Here is a 19,092-nt window from a genome sequence, read left to right on the forward strand (position 1 = left end):
CAGTTTGGTATTTTAGCACCGATGTCTCAATGGCAGGTGATACCAGACCCACATGTTATTGAGACACCCTATGGTAAGAAAGCAGGCTGGTCGGTGGTATGCATGCGATTTCTCTTCACTTTATTTTAATCGACATGTTTTAAGTTGTGTAAATCGAAATTGCAACTTCAAGCCCCGTATGAGTAGCATCTGGTGCTGTGTGGGCCGAAGCCTTTCCCAGCCCAATTGTCGCAAAGCTCAGCCCATCTCACATTCCCACGCACAATTCGGCCCACTTGACTCGCCACTTAAATTTGGCAACGGCGCTTGAAGTTACAGCGCAAAAGGCAAACCTATAAAATGCGGTAAACGATTGGGATTAGGCCGTGCTCACGTCTCACTAACCTACAAGTGGAATTGCACCTTATTATATCTCCTCAATCCTTTTCATCAGCAGGTACCTACCCTCAGTCTCTGTCTCCTCTTTACAACCGAAGATACGCGGTTCTTTCACTATTTTTCATCTTGCTTTTCTTTACCTCCAATTGATCTATATCCATATTAAAAAAATAAAGCTTCTACTATCTATCTCATGGCAAAGATGGCAGAAACGGAACACAAGAAATCGCGTGCAAATCCTCTCACAATTTTGTTTTTGAAACGAAACCGGCAAGAGCTTTGCCGTTCTTATATTAATATAGGAGAGCGAGAACAAAACCTTTCACAAAATTGACACCTTTCACTATCTTTACCGCTCACATATGCGTATCCAGATCCCCGCTTACACATTAAGAGAACAGAGCGAGAAAGACAGGGTTCCTCCCTCTTTCCATCTCCTTGTTTTTTTCTTTCCATCTCCTTTTTGAAAGGCCCAGTTTCTTGTTTCCTCGAACCAGTTATCTGTATCTGCAGAGTCAGCACCACCAGAAAAAGGGCCCGCCGAATTCGGTTCCGGCCGCCTGATTGGCCGGTCGCTAGCTGTCCCTGCGTCCAGTCCAGCAACAACAAAAGACCGGCCGGAGAGCGCAGCACCGAATATCCATCCATCCATCCACTGCCCACATCGAGCGGCGGCCATGCCTTCCCCTATCACCAGCAACGGCTGGCCAATGGCAACTAACCCACGCGCTCAATTAACTAGCTTATCTCCGTGGCGTCGGCCACAGCCGAGCGGGCGAGCATGCTAGCTGACACCTCACCCCGCACGCCCGTCTTCAAAGCGGAAAGGACGGGCGCGCGCGGCAGATGCTGCAAGCAACCGCAAGAATATTCGCATGCTGAAAGCGCCTTGCGAGCCAAGCGACGCTGCTGAGCTGATCGGAATCGGAATAATCCCCGCGATATTTTATTTTTTTTCAAGTGCCAGTTGATGCGGGAAAAGAGCCCCAAAATTTTGCTCGGGGCAGCGAGGCGGCCGCCGGCAACGTGCTTCTGAACGCGTCGGGTTATACTAAGCTCCGGATAAGCATGGGCGGACAGAGATAGAGTTGTTAATGGTTGTTGACTCCAACTCTGCGAGAAGAGGTAAGGAGTGCTGGACGGGGCATGCACGAGACAGCGACGTGCAACTTATCGGAGATCCACGGGTATCCGGCTGGACGTGAAAGGGCGAGCAGGCATGCAACCAACCAGGGTGGGAGAAGCCGTTCGGCCTCAGGAAAGAACGGTGCAGACTTTAGCTGCTTCGTTCAGAAACATGCTGGTCGAAAAGGTTAGCAGCGATGCTGCTGATTACAAAGGTTTATGGTGGCGTTTTTTAAGCTCATGGTAATTGGTTCGCTACAGTTTATGGTCCATAGGGAATTCTGATCTCTGTCAGAAACCTAATTGCAACTACATGGTTGGGCATTGGAGCTGTACTGAAGCTCAATCTTCAGAGACGCTGAAAAAGACGTATGTGATTCATTAAAACGGCAAGTATTCGCAATCAATAACATGATAATAACTTAACAAACAGAAAACAGTATGTGAATCTCGCATGTACTATATAATTCTCAGGGCGAAAATTTGGATCTGCCCGGGAACTAAAGTCAAGAAGCCTCATGAAAACTGGTATCAGCTTTTCATGTACATGACAACCAACAGCCCAACTCATGATCAGTTCATCTCTTGGGCGCTCTCATCTCCCAATCTCCCTGTATGCATGGCCTGGCTGCACTACAGCCTCTCCCTGACTGAAGAATCTGTTATTGCCACAGATGCGCAAAGCCGCGACGCTATCTCTACACTCCCAACCGACCTTCTGCAAACGCAGCCTTACAATCATTTCCGGCTGTAGCCTTCATCAGACTTGTCATCTTCGTCGCTGCTGCTGCTGCTGTCGCCGCCGACGGTGGCTGCAGAGACGGCCGCCCCTGACCCAGAGAACTGAAGGGGGCCCTGAGGAGACCCTGACAGTGAGCTGCTTTGCTCCTGAGAACCCCAGAGGCCACCCACCAGCAGAATCGACTGGCTCACCGGAGCCACGCCGGGCGATCTTCTGTTGTGCAGCCGGTATTTCTGAATATGAACATGAGATGATCGAATTGGTTTCCAAACAGGATACATAACTAGAAATGGCCATTAGGAAGAAGTAATAGCTGTATATAGATGCCTGGACAAATAAAATGGATAATTGCTCACCTGGAGATGGCTTTTCACTTCGTCGTTTGTAAGCCCGTCCACTTGCATCACCTCTCTGATCTGCTTCGGAGTAGCAACTGCGATCACGATGGAACAAGTCTGTAAGGCTCCAATATTCGTTGTATTTTTGTAGCTACTAATTGTAATTTATATTTTTTGAACAAAAGGTGAATTGATTGGTCGCTTTTCTTACCTTGTGGACCGCCGAGTTGATGCAAGGCAGCAACAAACTGCCGGTGAAGCTCCGGCGACCAGCACCGCCTTGCCTTCCTCGCCTGCTGCTGCTGCTGTTGAGTCTGAGCATGCAGGTTAAGTCCAGGACCAGATGGTGACATGGTGGCAGACAATCTTGCGGCGGCGTTCTGCCTGTGTTCATCAACAGCAGGGACCGGAGAGATCGATGTCTTTGCAGCCGGTGGTAGCAACGACAGACCGGGCAGCCCGACAGTGCCGGCAGCGTTGTCATCCCTCCTGAAGCACGGTGGCGGCGGCGGCGGCACCGCCGGAACAGCCCGTATCGGCATGGGGCCACCGAGCAACTTGGGCTCCGGCGAGGTCATCGCATTCCGTTGCTCTTTCTCGGACTGTAAACACGTATAACCAGTCTTTTTCAATAAAAACCGGAAACTTCTTAATAATCCTAACAAGTAGGAACGCAATTCAAATTCGAGCGTTTGGCGAAAAATCAAAACTGCAGAACAGCTTACCTTGGATTTGGCGTCGGAATCCACCCAGAGCTGCGCGGTGCTCATCCATTTCCTCTTGTCGCCGTCGTCCGGCCTCAACTCCAAATCGCTGCCTTTCCTCGCGGCCTCCTCCTTCAACTCCTCGATCACTGCCACCGCACACCGTGTCAGCTAACCGCGCCGCGGAGAAGAAACAGAAAGAGGGAAAAAAAAGGACGCAACGCGACACAAGCCAACAACAACAACAACAGGAGGTGTGGTGTTCTCACCGTCGGCGAGGAGGCGGACGCAGAGCGGGAGCTCGCGCCTGAAGACCTCGATCTTGCGTCGCTCCTCCTCGAGGCTCCTGATGCAGGCCTCGATCCCCGCGGGCGCGCCCTTGGCCGCGGCCGCCGCCATCCCGCCGGCGCTCCGCGCGGCGAAGAGCCTGAGGTCCAGCCCCAGATCCAGGCCCATCCCGATCTCCGCCACGTCGAGCCCCATGCACGCGAACCACGAGCAGCGAGAGCGAACGAGCACCGCCACCACAGAATCTCCGCGCGGAATCAGCGACCGGAAGCCGAGACGAACACGAACAGGGAAAGGAAGGAAGGAAGAGGAGAAGGCGGTGGTTGGGCGACTGGAGGATCTGGATTCCGGAGGTGCGGCCGCCGGGGGGGCATATATAGACGGGCGGCGGCGGGCGGGGGCGAATGGAATCTGCGAGCTGGACCGCAGGATGGGAGGGGAGAGAGAGAGGAGAGGGGAGGAGAGGGAAGGGAGACCACGCGGCGCGTGGGGTGGGTGGGCGCGCTGCGTTGCCGATTCCTCACGTCGCGCCCAGCGCGAGAAGCTCGCGGCCGGACGTCGTCCCACGCACACTTCCCCCCGGTGAATCACCCACCCCACCCCATCATCATCCATCGCTGCCTCGAGTTACCGCTTCTCACGGCCCCCGCTCCCGACACGGCCCCCGCGGTTCCCCCATTTCGCACCCCGGCCCACGGCAGCCTCTCTGAAGTCCGAACATTTGCACCGACACCCCTGCCTTTCCTCTGAGATTCACGGTGCGGTCCCTTTTTCGGTTTCCTCTAGCTTGCGTTCCGTGCAAGTAATGACAGCAGGCGTGTGGTTAACTGCATCTCGCCACCGCCTTAAAAGCTCTCGGCGTTTGCGTGCCCGGGCGAGGGATCCTGCGTGGATGGCGATGCCCCTTTTTTAGACCGGGGGTGGATGATTCGATGACGATTCCTCCCTCGCCAGTCGCCCCGCTGTTCTTCCATTCCCTGGTCTCGCGGGCGCGAGGCCCATCGGTTACTTCGGGCGGCGCCGTGGCGGAACGGCTCGGTGTCGCGGCCCCCGCGCGGGTCGGGGAAGATGGATTGTTCTTGGGTGGCGGCAATGACCGCACGCGCAACGCTCCGTAGTACGGTGGTCCTGCCATTTGTTTTTCTCTGGCTGTCCTCACGATGGAAGAAGGGGCAAGTCGGTGACACAAAAGCCGTACGTTCCGGATGGTTTTCTTGTGTGTGGCTTGGTATGGAGATTTTTCTTTTCGACGAAAATATGGAGATCTTTTCGCTGGGGAAAGGTGACTTCTTGAATAAGTGTTTAATTTGGTGAGACATGGGTTGGTAATGTACGTCAAGCGCCAAGCCAGTGGTGGTATTACCAAACAGCACAGCTATATTTGTTAGATGATCCAAATGCAACAAATTCTTATACTATTGTTATCATCATCTTTAAGAAATTGGTCCGGCACATTTTAAGACTAGCAACACTACGTACACCTCAGCAACAAGATTATGTATCATACAGGCCGGCATATATCTACAATATAATTCAGTGCTTGCACATAATGAGAATACCAAGTAAACTTACAGCGTTATCACGGTAATCTAGTGCACTATTGTACCGCAATATGTCTCCATCGTAGAGCTTGAGATTCAACAAGAGAGGACTTAAAACTTCACATACAGGTGAATCTTGCACAGTTACCCGTCTCAATTATGTACATGTAACCCAAATGGCCAAATCATGGATAGCAGCAAGAAGCAAAACCCCCACTCGCGCACAGATGATCCGCCTCGCCGTGCGCAACCGGCCAACCGACGCGACACGGCACGGCCGTGACTTCCCTTTCCCGGCGAGAGGAGGATCGCAAGTGGGCGCATCTGGATATGGATTGGCCAGAGATCCTCTCCCCTCTGGGGGCAGCGCAGGCGCGGCGGAGCAGAGGCAGAGCAACGGGGACCGTCCGCTGCCGCGGGGCCCGCGCCCACGCGCACGCTGTCGGGGCGTGCGCGGTGACGCGTCTCCCACTCAGAGCCCCCCAGGTCGTCGTGCGCGGGATCGGCTCGCCGCATCCGGTAGCTAGCTAGCGTACGGCCTCCGCCCGCCCGCCCGCCCGCCGAGTTGCCGCGCGACACGTTACGCGCGCGCCGCACCTTATCTCCATTTATCCCCCGCCGTTTTTCTTTTCTGGAAAAAATTCTGTCCCTCCGTTTCCGTGTCGCAGCTTGCCTGCGGCAGCCGGAATCTGCACTGTTCTTGGCTCGTTTTCGCGTCAATCCTTTGGGTTGGGGATGGACTGACTTTTGCACCCTGAATCACAACGGTTTGCTTTGCCTCATTTTCACTCCCGTGACTGGAGCGAACTCCTTTTACCAGGTACTGCTACTCTACTTTTTTTTATTGTCGCTTTGCTGTGCTGTATGCGATAGACAATACTAATATCATATTTAGCATAGTTTATTTTAGCTTTAGCTTCACCTGTTTCATGCGAATTGAGATACTATAGCATAGAGATGTTTTATAAGCTCGTATTAAAATGAAGTAGAAGTCAAGTGAAGTCAGGCGAAGCTAGTTTTTCTGGCTCCACCAGCTTCAGCTGTGAAGCTATTTTGGCATAAGTTATACCAAACGGAGCCTAACCCGATTAGTTCGCTTGCGGAACATATCCCATAGAACATGATTCATGGGAGAATATAAATTAGATAGCTATTTTGAGTGACTAAGCGCTCTAGGTTTATTGTTGTGGAAATTGTATCTAGACTCATAACAAATGCTCATATTTCTTTTAAATTTATTCCGAAATTAAACAGCACTATTATTGGCATATATTTTGATTTCGTTAATCTCAATATATATTGGCACAGTCTCCCGAATATGCTCATAGTTAAGATGTGTGTGTGTGTCTATGTCCGTTAATAGTGTACAAACATTGTTTTTTCTAGGGAAGTGTGCAAACTTTTTTACTATTGTTTTTATATAAAAGGTATTAATCAAAGCTACTCTATATATTAGGGACCTTTTCCATCCAAAATGCCATATATCTACAAAAACCCAAAGTATATATGATTGGGCAACTAATCGCATCTCGGTCCACTCCATCGTGTAGCTAATCTTCTAGCACTTTACCAAGAAGACAGAATCTTGGCTGGCAAAGGATAGATGTCGATGTCACTCCTTGAGACCTCAAGAGAAGATTGGAACAGACACAAGAATCCATTGTACCTGCCCTCTCTTATCCAAACCGTAGAATGTGGATTGCTTGCTATCTCCAACGAGATGAAAGGCACGGTGTGTCACCTCTGAGTTGTGGCCACTTGAAAGCATCCGTGAACACAGCGTGAAAAGTGGTTGTTCCTAGTATTTTGTATGCACCAACTAATTTTGACATTTTGTACACAATACCTTATAGCTTTATCCTTCAGAAAATGGGAAGCATATTGAATAGTACGTTTGCACTTAAATAGTTTGCGTGTCTTACTATTTATCTAGATTCAGTTCTTGAACCTACCGACTCCATCAAGTTCGCCACAAGACAGTTTCATGCTAGTATAAAACTTCATCCAGAAGCTGATCAACAAAGAGATGCCACTGAAAACAATTGTCCATCAAGAATTGATTTCCAGTGCCGGCCTCTAACCGTATGAAATGAGAATCCGAGAGAACCTATACATCTGCCCGCATCTTGACAACGGTAGGTTGGGTTCTGAAGCAAAACAAAAGGCGCGCACTTTGGACGTGCAGGCTGAGGAATCTCTTTCTTTTTGAGCCACCATGCCCTGATGCACCCGAAAGGAGGAATAGCCAGATGATAGGACAAAGGGATGCCCCGGAAATGCAGAGTGTGGACTGCTCTGGACTCTGGCCAAAGAAGAGCATTATCAGTGCTGAATAGGATTCCTTGATTGGTTAAGTGTCTCTCCAATTGCACGATGAGTGGCATTTGATGCCTTTTCTGTGATTGCTACCTGGCTAGGCTAGCTCGTCTTTTCCCCTACTGATTATGCAGGGGCTTTTTATCCCATGCATGTATGTAATAACTCGAGCGAAGGCCTGATTTCTCAGTCTCTCCAATTTTAGGGATGTTTTTTTCCCCTTCTGTAGATCTGATTATTTACCCATGGACATTTGAGAACTAGTTCCAGCTAGCTAGTGATACTTCCTCTAATCTAAATATAACTCTATCTAGGCTTGTCCTAAGTTCAGCCTTTTTTAACTTTATCTAAAGGATTATATAGATTGACAGTGTTTGTAGATTTTTCATGAAAAATAGTTTCATAGTATGATTTTTTTTATTTAAATAAATATTTTTAAATGAAGTGAAAGAACACCCGCAAAAAAAAACTGAAGTAAAACAACATTTAATTTGGCATTGAGCAAACCTAGATAGTATTTGTGATACGAGTAAATAGAGATCTAGATCCTGCAGTATCTTGTACTGACCTGAGATGACGGATGAGAAAAGACAACCCTATCCGGCTACATATATTTGTCTATTTGTTGGTTGTTCGGTTTTATAACTTATAGCATGACCTTTTAGTTTCTCCCAAAAAAAAAGCACGACCTTTTAGTCCCTGCGGTAAGCAGCAAAATTCATTGAGCTCATATATATATTGGTGAAACGCATCGATTGTATTCTCCTTGAAGTACTGACCAATGTGAGTTTAAAATGATGATACAATATACCATGTCATCAAGGTAGTAGACTGGAGAACTATGGATCCAAGCGCCGTCTGGAAATCTCTCACCACAATTCAGATAGGGTCAAGAACTCATGGAGGTCGCAAAGGAGAAGTCGCATTCCTGGCCGTACCTAAACCGGGACTAACCTAAAACGGCCCATGGCTGCCTCGAGGAGCCAGAGGAATCTACTAGAACAGCATTGCCAACATGGCCCTTCCTAATCCTCTTCCTCTACGCGTTCAACGACAGCTTGGCCCCTGGCCCTAGCGTCCACACACGTATCCAGGTGTCCGAGAGAGAGATGCAGGGACGCAGTTCTCAAACCATTTTTTAGTAGCTTTCGTTTGGTTGGGACTGCGTGATTGGCTCGGGTGCAGGAAACGTCTGACCTGGAGCAGCTAGTTTCCAACATGTGGTTCTTTTGTTAGCAACTGACCTTATATTATCTCAAGCGTTCAGAATCTTGCGGACATATCCACAAGATTCGCCAGCTAATAATGGAGGATAGGCGAGACCTGATAACATATAGAAAGTCGGGCCCTTTGACGTAGTAGGAACTAGGAACAGCATGTCTACACAGTTGCTCTTGATCTTTTGTTGATGCCTTATTATACAACTAGGAATAGGTGCGTAGCAGTTGAGATCTCATGGCTATGAGAAAGGGTACGTAGATGTTGTTACTACAACAACAAAAAAAAAAGCATAATTTTTCCCCACAGTGGCTAGTTTTTTTTCCTCTCTGAATATTGCAGTATTCACACCATTTCCCAGTTAATGAGCATAGAAGAAAAGTTTGACCTTGGTATTTCTTCACATGGAGAACAGGGACCTAGGAAGCAAGTACAGAGTACAGAGCTTGTAGCCCTGTCCTGCACTCGGATGAGGACCGATAGAAGTGGCGATAAAAAGGGTTGCTTGGCCAGTTGCCAATTTCCAGCCATTTAACTCTTTTTTTATTTACACAAAAAAATGTTTGACTTTTGCAGGAGTGCGTTGAAGCAAAGGGAGGGAACGCCATCAAGTCTCCACGGCGCACACCAGCACATCGAGCTGCGCTTTATCCTTATCTTTCTGCCTAAAGATGTTGGCTTTAACCTCTCCTTCCTCTATGATATTTTCGAGACTCTCTTGTTAAAAGGGCATGTAAACCACACTGGCCCCCGTGTAATTTCAGCGACTCAAAATTGACCACAGCCATACTCTCATTCTTGTATGCAACGCATGGAATTTCCGTTGTCGAAATATTGGTCGCTTGAATTTTGTTTGGAGATCATATGGATTTGAAGCATGCTAAAGGGTATTTGAATTTTGGAGTCTCTTCTGAATCTGAGTAGCATAACTGAACAAGTTTGACGACAGCCAGGTATCCCCATCTTCGTTTGGAGCCAAAAGAAAGAAAGTTCGGTGGAGCGGACAGCGGAGACTGAGAGAATCTGAAACATTTGAGGACCTGAGCCCCTCCTGTTACATCAAAAAAAAATCTGAAACATTTGAGGCCGTCGTCCACTGATTTTTTACCGGAAGCAAACGATGGGGGGCGAATCCGGAGGCCATCTGGGCGACAGGGACGGGTGCACGGGCCACACGGCACTCACCACCAATCTTCGGCGATCTCTCACCGGATCTTTCTCTCTTCCTTTCCCCACAGCAAGTATGATTCACGCCCAGCTCGCGTTGGTTGGAATCTGGCCCAATCTCTGCGATGGATACCGACGCGACGCACGCTAGGATCCTGTGCCCCTCCCCCTCGACTGAGACGTCGCTGTGCTTCGCTGCCTCTATTCCTCGCGTTTCTCGGGGACCATCGGTTTTCACTTGAGAACCAGAAAATTGGGTCGCCGCTCGACTCAAAACACCAGAAAACATGCGTGCTGAGGAGCTGCAGGCTCCGCTTCTTTTCTTCCTCCTAGAAACTCGCCGTTCATGTCAGTCTCAGAACAGCTTATGAAGAAATCCGATCAGAAGAATAAATATAAATGAGTCATGAAAAAAAATCAAAGATTCGGTTGCACAAGCCACAAGGGCACGAGGAAGCTGCACTCCTGCAGTATTGGTCCAACGACCCCACTTCACACGATCCCGGCAACCCCTACCTGGCTGCAACAATGACCAAAGACCACGACGCCCCACCTAACAGCTAAAACAGAAGAGACTCCGACCTTATCAGATTCACATTCTGCTCGTGCAATGTGCACCGGTTGACACCGAAAATTCTCAGAATTCCAAGAAAACAGATTACACATCTCTCATACTCTATATATTTTTTCTCTCCATCACAGCATCAACAATAATACTTTTATATTTTTGGTAGCTCATACTATAAGAACATCTCCAGCAAATTACTCATTTCTCTCCCTAATACCAAAATATTGTTCTTTTGGTAATGGAAGGTGCTCCAGCAGATTATCAATTCCATCGCTATTACCAAAAAAATTTTGGTGGTCGCCAAAACACACCTCTCTCCTGCTCAAATGCAGGGGATTCCTCCATGCATACTATCCATTGAGTAATCTGCTACGACACTAAGATCGCTACCAAAAATATAAAAAGTGCTATTAGCAACGGAGAGAGAAAATATACACGATATTGGAGATAAGTAATCTGCTGGAGATGTTGTAACAGATTACTCAATGGATAGGATGGACGGAGAAATCCTCTATATCTGAGCAAGAGGTAGGTGTGTTTTGACGATCACCAAAAATATTTTGGTATTAGCGATGGAATTGTTAATCTGCTAGAGCACCACCTATTATCAAAAGAACAGTTTTTTGTATTAGAAGGAGAAATGAGTAATGGAGATGCTCTCACAATCAAATAAGAATCCGAAAGCACCACGGCGAATGGTAGCAGCGGGTGAAAACGGTTACTAGAAGTTGCATCCTTAATACAAATCTGAAATGCCATCCACATGATAAAACAGATGCAGTTTAAGTGAACCGTACACCTGTGTCCCCTAAACAAATGGAGGAACAAAGCAACCAGTACAACTCAGTGGGAAGATACAGCAAAAGCGGGTGCAGTACTGCTACAAACTTCATCCATACCAGGAGCTAAAAGGATGAAAGGTTCACTGAAAAGTGGAAACCCCTGCAATCCTAAGAGACAAGCGCTAGTGCTCCCATTTGCCCTTTACGGCGCCATGAGCAGTTGAGCACTATCGTTTGAGGAGGCCAAGCAATCGCATCCTCAACCCTGACCCTGAGCATAAACATGGAGGGGCCATAGTACCAGTAAGAACAACACACTAGAAGCGGCACACACAGAGTTACTTATGCCCCTACATTTTCGGAGGGTGTGAAACGGTTAGTCAACAGTTGATAACTTCATTAGACATTGAGGAACCTACAGGTAATATTCGGAAAGTGCCAACAACTCCCACAAGTTAAAATTTCACATCACTCACATAGCTCCTAACTGTTCCATGATTACACATTCTGCAAAACAAAATCACCCAGGCTTTTGGGTTTTAGCAGATCTGGATGGCAGGTTGCTACTTCGTCTTGGTAAAATGGGGAGCAAGCAGCTTTGAAACCGTGAAGCCGTTGAACGATTCAACTTGCAATAGGTCCTTGAGCTTCTCATCGCAGATTATTTTCCTCCGATCAGAAGGATCCTTCCACAAAAGAAACAAAAGGAGCATAGCAATTAAGAACAGATTTGCTATTGTTTAAAGAAATAAGCACAAAATAGGAAATGGTAGTGGATAAGGCTAGTTCAGTCTTCCTTGCTACTATTTCCACAGAACCAATCTCAATGAACGTGCAAATACATGAACAAAGGCTGGACTATAAAAGATAGAAACTGGAAAACTTCAGGCCCAAATGGTTCAACTCAATCAATGCCTTGATTTTTACAAAGTAGCGCCACTTTAGAAATGTTTAGTATTGAATGAAGGGAAAATGGAGCTCAACAGCATCACTGCGACTGAAATTTAGGAAAACAACATTGCAACTGGTTGAGCTAGAAAGTAGCACTCAAAAGAGAGAAAAACGGAAATTATGGAATATACTATTACCACTGAGATTACCTTTTTCTTTTTTATGGGTGGACTAGTTAGCACAAGCATATACATGACAAAGTTGTCTATGGTACACCACAAAGAGAAATTAGATCAGAATATGAGTTACATGAGGGGAAAAAACAAAATGGAGAAGTGCAAGTCCTACCCGCCTATATATAGCTTTGATTGACAGGGGAGATGGGGGGGTGCATACACTACCTTGTGGCTGACAACTTAATGACAAGGCATTTTGCAGAAACACCCCGGGTACTATTTACCAGCACAACACAATTGCAATGTTACTTCCTAACATTTAGTCTCAGTGATGCTGCTGAGCTAATGTTCCTTGACTGAAAGAGGTGACAGCGACATGTATGACAACTAAAGTTCACATTCTTGAATCATGAGGCATGCTAATTCTTGCAACAAATTTAAAACTGGTTTGGCTATTCAGTGACTATTTGAAAAGACAAGCTCACAGCACATCTAAAAAGGGTGAATTGCTCAACCTAGATTCTAGACCAATCATGCATCAGTCACCCAAGTTATTACTTATTACACCATTTCTTTGGATGTCTAAAAAGCAACACTGGGCCTGAAGCTGCAGAAGTGCAACCATAGCGTGGCCAATGAACCTACACAGGAAGTACTGCAATCAGGGTTTCGAAACCTGTTTTCAACAACCACAATTTCCCAGACCTTTGGTTGGGAGCCAGGAGACATCTGACAACAGGTCGGATCCCAGTCATATTATGTTCTCTTATTTTCTTTCAAAATTTCAATAACTTTCACAAAGGGCAACATAAACAGATAGTAGAGTTGAAAACAACAAGAAAAACATGTCAAAATGCCCTAGATTTTTCTCCCAGTACCCACAGGGAATTCCTGTTTGTAAACATGCATGTACATGATCTTTGTATAGGACCTATTCTTTAGGCACTACTCCTAGTCTGTAGTGCTATGGTTATTGGCCAAGGGCCATCCGCCTGTACCTCTACATGTACATCACCACCACGATGTTTGTATCGTGGCAATCAATCGATTCTCAGTTGCTTACACAGTTATTGGCAGTAATTTGCTGGTTACTTCTGCGACTTGGAACTCTGGCTATTACCCATAGTGGATAGGCAGACAGCCTTTTTTTTTGGAAGGCAACTGAAATAAAAGAAGGGCATGAAAGAAAATATATCTTGAATATTAGCCACACTAGAACATCTGCTGAGGTGGCTTCTATGGGTTCCCAAGTGAAGGATACAGCAGAATACAGATGATACTTGCAAGTGATCTGGACCAGGGTAATAAGGCACTAGATGCTTATGTAGCAGGCAATATCATTCATTGTCTCATTGATAACAAACGCTGACGCTCCATATTATTTCATGATAACAGTGGATCCAAAAGTTCTAGTTTAGCGGAACTCATAAGCTAAAATTCCAAATAGAACCCCAAATATAATTACATAATGCAAGAGTACAATTCAAAAGCAACAGCTCAGATGGGATGTGTATTCAAGCATAAAAAACAAGCCTTAAGGATCACAAACCAACTAAACCACATCAACCAAAATCTGAAAGACCAAGCAATTCCACATTGATAATGCAAACAGCAACGCAGTATCCAAGGAAAGAAATTTACCTGCAGGTTGTTCTCTTTTATGTATTCCCACATTCTCTTCACAACATCTGATCGTGATAACATACTCTCACCGGTGCCAATAAATTTCACTAAATCATCGGAAAGCTGAAGAGGGACAAGAAGACCAGAACCAGACCCCGAAGAGCCACCCTTTTGCTTCTTTCCTGCAAATGATATTTCAGCAACAGATTGATGAGAACAGAAATCATGATTGCATGAAGACAAGTAAATATTTCTAACCTTCATTCCTGTCTCTCTTTTGTGGCTTCTCTTTGGGTGTTGATCTGTCAGGAGAGGCAGGACCTGACAAATCATACTCAAATAAATACTTTAGAGCTAGAATTGGGAAGGTTAATAAACTAGAGATAGGCTAACAAAAAACAGCTAACAAAATAATCTAACTATGGGGCATGGAACCTGGAGGCCATCGTTTTCCTCTTGTGCAAACATGATAAATGGCACTATGCCTAACTAAAGCAATAAGCAAAGCTAGTAAACAATCAGGCAGAAGCCCACACGAAAAGTTTCAATGAACAGGGATCAATTAAGTACAAACACTCACAATAGCCAAAACAAACTACAGTCAAGGAACACATATGAATAATAAGGGTCAACATGAAGAGTTCTTAAAGATTTCAATTAAGTTCAGGTTTAGTTGCATTTTCGTCCACGATATGAACATCTACGGTGTTAATATTCCATTCCTCATCCTTGATTTTCCTTCCTGAGTCTTTTTCTATGTTCATTTCCTTTTACCACTCCAGAGCAAACTCTACTAGCTATATCCGGTTTTTTTTTATAACATACTAGCTATATCCTTGGAGAGGGAAAACATTGGTGTTGCACTGGTTCAAAGCTGGTACACGCAGAACTAAGAGTAGGAAGGATTGGTACCCTCAGAATTCAATGGCCAGATATGCTTGGTCAAAGCTTTATTCATTTGGAACATATCGATGGAATTCACATTGAAGATCTTCTTCAATCTCTCATCAGGCAAAATCTTCCTCTTATTGCTTTGGTCTTGTAGATTATTTTCTCGAATATATGCCCAAAGCTTCTTCACAACCTGAAAGCAAACAAGCACAGCAAGAAAAAACTCAACGATAGTAGGCTTTTCATGATCAATTGATCTGCCATTCATCCAATGGAAGATAGATACAGAGACAGAATTAAGTTAATAGTGTCACCTCTGTCCTGGCTAACTCAGAGGCACCAACAAACTCTTGAAGTGCGGGGGAAAGACTGCATAATTTTGTAAAGCCACCACCCCTTTTCTTGCCACCATTACCTTTATCCAATCTAATATTGTGAAAATAAAAGGCATATTTAACACGATGTGATTATCCACAAAGAACCAGAACTGCCACTAAGAAAACTTGTGCACATGTGTAACAAAGCTGGTAAAACATATTTAACAGTTAAAAAACCAGAAATATGACATGAATATGCATGAAGCAATAATAGGAAATTGATTTCTTAATCTCAAAAGTCATATAAGACTAAAATTCCAGAGTAATTAACAGAAAGAATAATGGTATGGGATAATTGACAAGCTTCAGGTAGCCAAAGGCCGAGAATAATCTGTCAAGACCAGTAGTTGTACTAATTTCAGCTACCATATTCCCATGCATATAAGAACTACTCCATTATGATCCCAAGTTATCGAAGAACATATTGAACAAAAGGAATGAAAAATGAGTCAAATCAAAGCTAACTGGTATAAATGAGAGTCACTGATGGCCTGTTCTGTTAACGAACTTCAAACATACAAACATGATATTCATTCCTAATGGAAACAACAGTTTGTTGAGTCTGTCGAAGTAACAAACATCAGTGCACCTTTCAATGCATCCATAGTAAAAGGAACAGATGTGACACTCCATAACTCATATCATCTTTCAGCCAAGCCTCTCATGGTGGACTGGTTAGAGCGTTGAACTCCAGGAGTCGTTGAAACTCCCGTCCCAACCCGAGTTCGAAACACGGCACCTTCTTAGAACAAAGCCCTGGGGGAGTCTCCACCCATGGTCAGTTTTTTTCTCATATCATCTTTTAAGATAACCAAGCAACAGCACAATCCAAGTAGCTAATATTCCACACTCCATATCACATGTTGGGATTTATTTGTGGAAGAGATCACAGGGGCTAACTGAGGCATGATTCTGGGCATTGCCTGGACGTTGTCAGCGCTGCATAGGTGCCATGGTCAGCTACCGATTGACTGCATCACTGAGGTGGGGCTGAGAAGGATACCGGATGATAAATTGCTATTCTTGCTCAATTAATCCATACAGCTTGGCTGGCCTATAAAATTCCATTTAGGGATAACTTTCCAATTTGACTAAGGCTCCATATAGAAATACCTTTCCAACTAACAGCAATAAGATACTATGATAATAATCTCAATAAAAAAATTTAGCGAAATTAACTCTGGATTGGACCACTGAAGCTGCAGTGGCTTTCACGGCCCATCTTGTGCCTAGCATAGGTTAAGTACCACACATGACATCTCCAGTCCTTATAGGGGAGAATACACTGTGCAGTGCAGAAAGAGTGTATCAATGCTTTTTAAGATGTCAATGAATTAATCAGAGGGCACAAAGCAAAGGAGTAAAATGGGCACAGCATATGAGGATATTATGCTAGAAAGCAGAAATTAGCAACACTTATAGATTTTAGCTCAACAGAATATTAAACACCAAAAAAAATATCTACAGAAAGTGGGAGGTGCAACTAATAGCACACCAGAGTACAGAAATTCACCAAACTACACTCACTAATACATCAAACTCACACAAACATAATCATATCTAAACCATCCTAACTAGGCTATGGAAGCCATAAACCGTAAAAGATGCAATGACATATGCTTCTTTCCAGCATTCAGACAACAAATTCAGAAGAAATTTACAAGCCAGACAAAGCAGAAATCACCATAAAACAACTGAGAGATTGCACTAAATTCGCAGGAAACTCAGCAGCTTCATGCTGTAAACAAGTAATACCGAAGGCATGCAAAATCTTACAACACCCCGCCATTAGAACCAAAATCACACCACCAACGCTAATCAAAGAGCCATTTCCTACAGTGCAATCCAGAACCCTCCGGGAAGGAATGCCGAGCTGGACCCTCGAATCCGGAATCCCCCTCACTATTCGCATCGAAAAGCACACCACAACGCACGGCGCCGGCACATTCCCTCACGATTCGCCCAAACGGCGCATCCACAGAACCCTATACATAGCAGCAAATGCAAGGGGAGAGACGGAGAGCAAAAGCCCCTTACCGCTGCTTCTTCCGGGCGCCGCCGCTATCCCCATCCTCGTCTTCCTCCTCCTCCTCCTCCTCCTCTTCCTGCTCTTCCCCCTCGCCCTCCTCCTCCTCCCCCTCGCCCTCCTCCGGTTCCAGCTCCGGCTCCTCCTCCTTGGGCACCGCTGCCTCCTCGGGCTCCTCCTCCTTGGGCTCCTCCGGCTCGGCCTTTGCGGCGACCTCGGCGAGGAAGAGGTCGACCTGCTCCCGGATGAAGGCCTTCTTGTGAGAGAGGTCGGCGCCGAAGTCCTCCTCGAGGCGGCGGCGCAGGGCGGCGGTGGTCGTGGTGTTGAGGTCCGACGACCGCAGCACCTCCTGCAGCCGCTCCACCAGCTCCGAGTCCGACACCATCGCCGCCCGGTCGGTTTGAGGTCTGTGGCTGGCTGGCGCACGGGTGCCGGGGTTTCGCCTGGTTTGGTTTGCTTGGGCTGAAATGGGGTGGCTTGCGGGCGTTGGGCCGCCAAATACACCGTCACTCACGTGCCCTGCGAGAGGGTACTTGCCTTTTTCTCTCTCTTGTTGTGTCCGTAATAATTGATCAATTGTCAAGTTAATTAACTGATGGATGAGTAAAGGCATGGCCATGAACTGAGGGTAAGTATAACTTACATCATATGGTACCGGGCTTAGATTTCGTGAATAATTTCACCTAAGCCCTTATATTATCAAGACCGCCAGTTCTAATTTAGATATGTATGCTAGGATGAACTAATCCTACTGGTCTCTAAGTAACATGAAAAGATTGATAGATGCACTGCTTCTAACAGCATGGTAATTTAGGACAGTATTTTTTTATTTCATAACTCATTTTTGTTGCTCCTTAAGATTGATCACATAATGAGCCTCTGGTTCGAGGCAACTTGTAATATCTTTTTTATGATTCTTTTTTATCTGTTTGTTAAGAATCTAAGAATAGAGATAGCGATACGTAGCCTAACGAGGGACGGATCTTGAGCTCATCAAAAGTAGTACACCCCTATATCTCTGCGGTGCGGCTGCCAATGCAACCCCAAAAAGCTAGCATGACAAGACCCGGGGCCATAGCCATGGGACTGTGTATATAACGTAGTTTAAAGAGGTTTAAGAGATTAAGTCCGTCTTATCTCTTATTTATCTCGTTTATCTCTTATTTATCCTATTTAAATAAGAGATAAAACTAACCGATACGGAAGGAATCTATCCGAGATATGTTCTGGTACAATTCCTTGGCTTATATCGGTTAGGATTTTGTAACCCTGACCTCTCGGATATATAAGGGAGGACAGGGGCCCTCTCAAAACAGATCTCCATATCATTCTACACCAAAGGCAATACAAATCATCATACAGGACGTAGGGTATTACGCATCTTGCGGCCCGAACCTGTCTAAGTTTTGTGTTCCTTGCACCTTCGAGTTTCTAATCTCGGCATCCCCTCACCTAAACTTACCACCTTGGGTATACCCCTCGGTGGGCAGCCGGTAAAACACCGACAACTGTGTAGCCTATAACGGGCAAGATGGGCTCAATTTTTTATATTCGATGGATTCTTAATGGCAATTGGTTTTAATTAATTTTTAGAGCTTTCATATTAGTCTTCGTGCAACATGCTAGAAAAGTAGATAATTCATAGTTAGTCTCACAACAAAAGAAAAACACCTATTAACCTCGATTGCGGTACTACCATTGGATCTAAGTATATCTTTAAATTACTAACAGTTTTTATGATAAGAATAACCTAAAATACTCCTACTGCCTACTTCCAAATTACCCACCTTTATTAATATAAAAATAATAGTTCTAAAATACCACCTAGCACATTATTCTAAAATACTCACATCTACCATCATATCAAAATTAATCCCGTTCCATATGCTTTCACTTAGACATTAAGTTACGTCTATCATCTAGTTATACAATGGAATTCAA

General features: G+C 45.5%; 2 protein-coding genes across 2 annotated transcripts; both read right to left on the reverse strand.

Moving 5' to 3' along the window:
* Positions 1 to 1,921: 1,921 nt before the first annotated feature.
* On the reverse strand, positions 1,922 to 4,081 carry LOC112873814 (transcription factor HHO5-like). Its single transcript, XM_025936882.1, has 5 exons — positions 3,557 to 4,081; positions 3,309 to 3,436; positions 2,795 to 3,185; positions 2,602 to 2,678; positions 1,922 to 2,478 (listed from the first exon to the last, which is right to left on the reverse strand). Exons 1-5 carry the CDS (start codon positions 3,768 to 3,770, stop codon positions 2,242 to 2,244), a joined length of 1,047 nt encoding a protein of 348 aa, XP_025792667.1. The 5' UTR covers positions 3,771 to 4,081; the 3' UTR covers positions 1,922 to 2,241.
* Positions 4,082 to 11,505: 7,424 nt separating this feature from the next.
* LOC112872553 (upstream activation factor subunit spp27-like) lies at positions 11,506 to 17,603 on the reverse strand. The gene is made up of 6 exons (XM_025935585.1): positions 17,163 to 17,603; positions 15,063 to 15,174; positions 14,770 to 14,941; positions 14,116 to 14,178; positions 13,876 to 14,039; positions 11,506 to 11,853 (listed from the first exon to the last, which is right to left on the reverse strand). Exons 1-6 carry the CDS (start codon positions 17,534 to 17,536, stop codon positions 11,731 to 11,733), a joined length of 1,008 nt encoding a protein of 335 aa, XP_025791370.1. The 5' UTR covers positions 17,537 to 17,603; the 3' UTR covers positions 11,506 to 11,730.
* Positions 17,604 to 19,092: the final 1,489 nt, after the last annotated feature.

This window comes from Panicum hallii, chromosome 9 (genome assembly GCF_002211085.1).
Source record: "Panicum hallii strain FIL2 chromosome 9, PHallii_v3.1, whole genome shotgun sequence".
NCBI lineage: Eukaryota > Viridiplantae > Streptophyta > Magnoliopsida > Poales > Poaceae > Panicum > Panicum hallii.